Here is a 3,200-nt window from a genome sequence, read left to right as displayed (position 1 = left end):
CCACTTCTATTCAACATAGTGCTCGAAATCCTCGCCACAGCAATTAGGCAAGAGAGGGATATTAAGGGTGTCCAAATGGGGACAGACGAGATCAAACTCTCTCTCTTTGCCGATGATATGATATTATATCTAGAAAACCCTAAAGACTCATCTAAGAGACTCCTAGAACTGATAAACGAATTCAGGGGCAGTCTTAATAGGATCCTGTGAAGGTAAGGCCAGTGTCAAGAGGGGGAGAAAGGGAGGGGACGGCCTTTCAAGTAAGGGGATAGCGTGAGCAGAGACAAAGTGCTGAAATGTGCACAATGATGTGTTCAGAGCTAGTTTAAGTGAAGCAAAAGTTTTATGAAGACAAATGATATGAAATAGGTTAAATAGCACAGTCAAAAGCCAAGCTGGAGAGTTTTGAGTAACAGAGAACAGTTTGAACTTCATCCTCTTTAGGCATGTGGAGCCACAAAGGGTTTCGATCAGTGAGGTCATGTGTCCAATGTTGTGTTTCAGGAAGAAGAATCTTGAAGAAATAGAGTGATTCAGAGTAGAACAAAGAGAAAAGGTAAAGGCAGGGAATTAAAGGATACTTAAAAATGGAGCAAATAATTCAGTATTAACTTACTGTGTGTTACAGACAGCAGGGAAAGGTACATGCCTACGCCCGGTTAGAAAGGAGAGTGAGATAATCTAGAAAGGAGAAGCAGACCTGTGACTAGCAGGCTGGATTCCTAGAAGATGCTCCTGATAAAGGAACACATGCCCCTCTGTCCATGGAGTGCCCCTTCATTGGGCCTGCAGCAGGCTTAACTAGCTCCCTAGGGTCTGATCTCCCACCTGTGATTCATCCTAACAGGACCAAGAATAGTCCCGTAGGGCCAGGCTGTGATTTCCATGGCCTTTCTACTTTGGAACATAGCTTCATATTTTCCTGCTAATGCCAGTGACCTCTTTAACAGAGGAAAAAAAAAAAAATGACTTTTGTTTCTCATTTAAAGCTTAAAGGAAAATTCCTTTTTGAGGCAAAATTTTATCGTGAATATCATTTCATCAGTGTTAGTGGCTGTTTATAAGTCCTTTTCAATTTTGATTAGAAGCAAGGGAGGGATTTTAAAGGACATGAATGCTGTTACCTACAGTTGTTGAAGACACCTTCAGGTAGACATAACAAGAAGATGAAGAAAGAAATAACAGGAATAGAACACATACTAGAGAGGTCTTCCACCTTTGCTTAAAATTGACCCTGTTAACTATGAGGAGAGGAAGAGATGACATAAACTACAGTCAGGCATTTTGGTCATATATTTGCAAAGGCAAATTTTTAAACATAATTTGCTGGGCAAAGAAAGTATCAGGTTTTTAGGACATCTTTTAATGACACTCCATTAATTCTGTGCTAGAATTTCTACATATGTGGGACTACTGATTGTATTGAGAAATTCTATATATGTGGGGTTACTGATTGTATTGAAAGATCAAGGAATCCATTTGTCATCCTCTGTCTACAGCTTCTAGGTTACTATACAAATGAAAATATCCCCTTCTAAAATCATTTCTCTAGCCGAAGAAATTTTTTAGAAGGAATTTCCAAATAGTACTTGATCTAAATTAAAAGTGTCCAATAACTTCACATTCTTTAAACTTTTTCATACTAGGAATCTTTAAAAATATAATAAGCAAGCCTAATGAAAAAGAAGAGGCCATTGCTTTGGAAATCCAGTCTGATATATTGCTTATTTTATCTGGTCTTTGTGAACATCATATTCAAAGGAAGGTATGTATGCCTGTGAAAGTTTTGTTCAGATCTCCCAGTCACCTAACACTATAAACTGTTATAACACTTTTTTAGTAAGTGCCCATACATTTTTTTATCTTGTGAAAATTTGATTTTTTAATAATTAGAGTATAATTATACACAGTAAAAGGTACAGATTTTAAATATATAGTTTGATAGGTTTTGATGAATGTATACACCCATTTAACTAATACCCCAGTTAAAACAGAATATTGCCATCTCACTAAAATTTCCTTATTTCCTTAGCAGCCATCCCCCTACCCACCTCCAGGCAAACTGCTATTTTTTTTCTATTCCTATAGATTGGTTTTCCCTATCCTTTAATTTTATATGAATGGAATCACATAGTATTTACTCTTATGTCTGGTTTCCGTCATCCAGCATCATAGTTCTGAAATATATCCATGTTGTTTCGTGTATCAATAGTTCATTGCTTTTTATTGCTGAATAGTATTCCATTGTATGAATATACCAAAATTTGTTTATCCATTCTTCTATTGATAGAAACTTGGGTTGTTTCCATTTGAGACTGTTAGAAATAAAGCTTCAGTGAACCTTCTGTACTAGTCTTTTTGTGGATATAGTACATTCATTTCTATTGGGTAAACACCTAAGAGTGGAATTGATGTATCATAAAGTAGGTGTATGTTTATCTTTATAAGGAACTGCCAGTCTTCCAAAGTGGGCTCTATCGTTGCAGATGTTATTTGGGGTTTGAGTTGGGTTCATACCTAAAACTAAAAGTTAGAACAAGCACTTAATTCCCTTCGATCTTTTTTAGTTCCATTGTAAACTCTGAGTCTCAGAGATTGATAATTTAAATATTTAATAGCAAGAGACAGAATTGGAAAGATAAAAACCAAAAATGATGAAAGTTTCCATAGATAGATTTTGGTAGGAGGCAACAGGAACAGTGAATGCATGCTTAGCACCAGACTTCGGTGCAACTTCTTATATTCTCCCACCCTGTGCCTGTGCTCTTCTGGAAAAATAATCATAATCTTGCTTACTAGGAACCAAAACTGAGCAAGACAATGAGTTGGTAAGGGAAAAATATTAAGTAGTAATAACTTCATATAAATTATTGAAGGTTTTACCTACCAGTTATACACTTATTTCTCTTTGGGGATTATTAGAAAATCATCCATGATAGTTATTACTATCTAGTATTGATTTGACGTGGTGCTGGACTGTATTTATTATAACATGGAAGAAAATCATGGGGCGAGTCTTACAGTTGTTTTTTTTAAAAAAAAAAAGAGGGAAAAAACAAAATCTAAAGGGACGTTAAGCTGGCATGTTGAGTGATGCCCTCTCTTAAAATGATTAGCTTTACAATAATTTGTTTTAAATTCTTGAGAACAAGTATGAATTTTTTAAATTGCATTCAAAATGCTATTTAATATTTTCCTAA

At 35.6% G+C, this 3,200-nt stretch overlaps 1 protein-coding gene across 1 annotated transcript in view; it reads left to right on the top strand.

Annotated features, from left to right (window-relative positions):
- CFAP69 (cilia and flagella associated protein 69) overlaps positions 1 to 3,200 on the top strand; it is a 64,939-nt gene that overhangs the window by 42,885 nt on the left and 18,854 nt on the right. The window contains exons 14-15 of the mRNA XM_012652181.1: positions 1,647 to 1,765; positions 2,800 to 2,828. Coding sequence (XP_012507635.1) covers positions 1,647 to 1,765; positions 2,800 to 2,828 — 148 coding nt within the window. The remainder of the gene's footprint in view (positions 1 to 1,646; positions 1,766 to 2,799; positions 2,829 to 3,200) is intronic.

Source organism: Propithecus coquereli, unplaced genomic scaffold (assembly GCF_000956105.1).
Source record: "Propithecus coquereli isolate 6110/MARCELLA unplaced genomic scaffold, Pcoq_1.0 Scaffold382, whole genome shotgun sequence".
Taxonomy (NCBI): Eukaryota; Metazoa; Chordata; class Mammalia; order Primates; family Indriidae; genus Propithecus; species Propithecus coquereli.
This window is presented reverse-complemented; position numbering and strand designations above follow the sequence as displayed.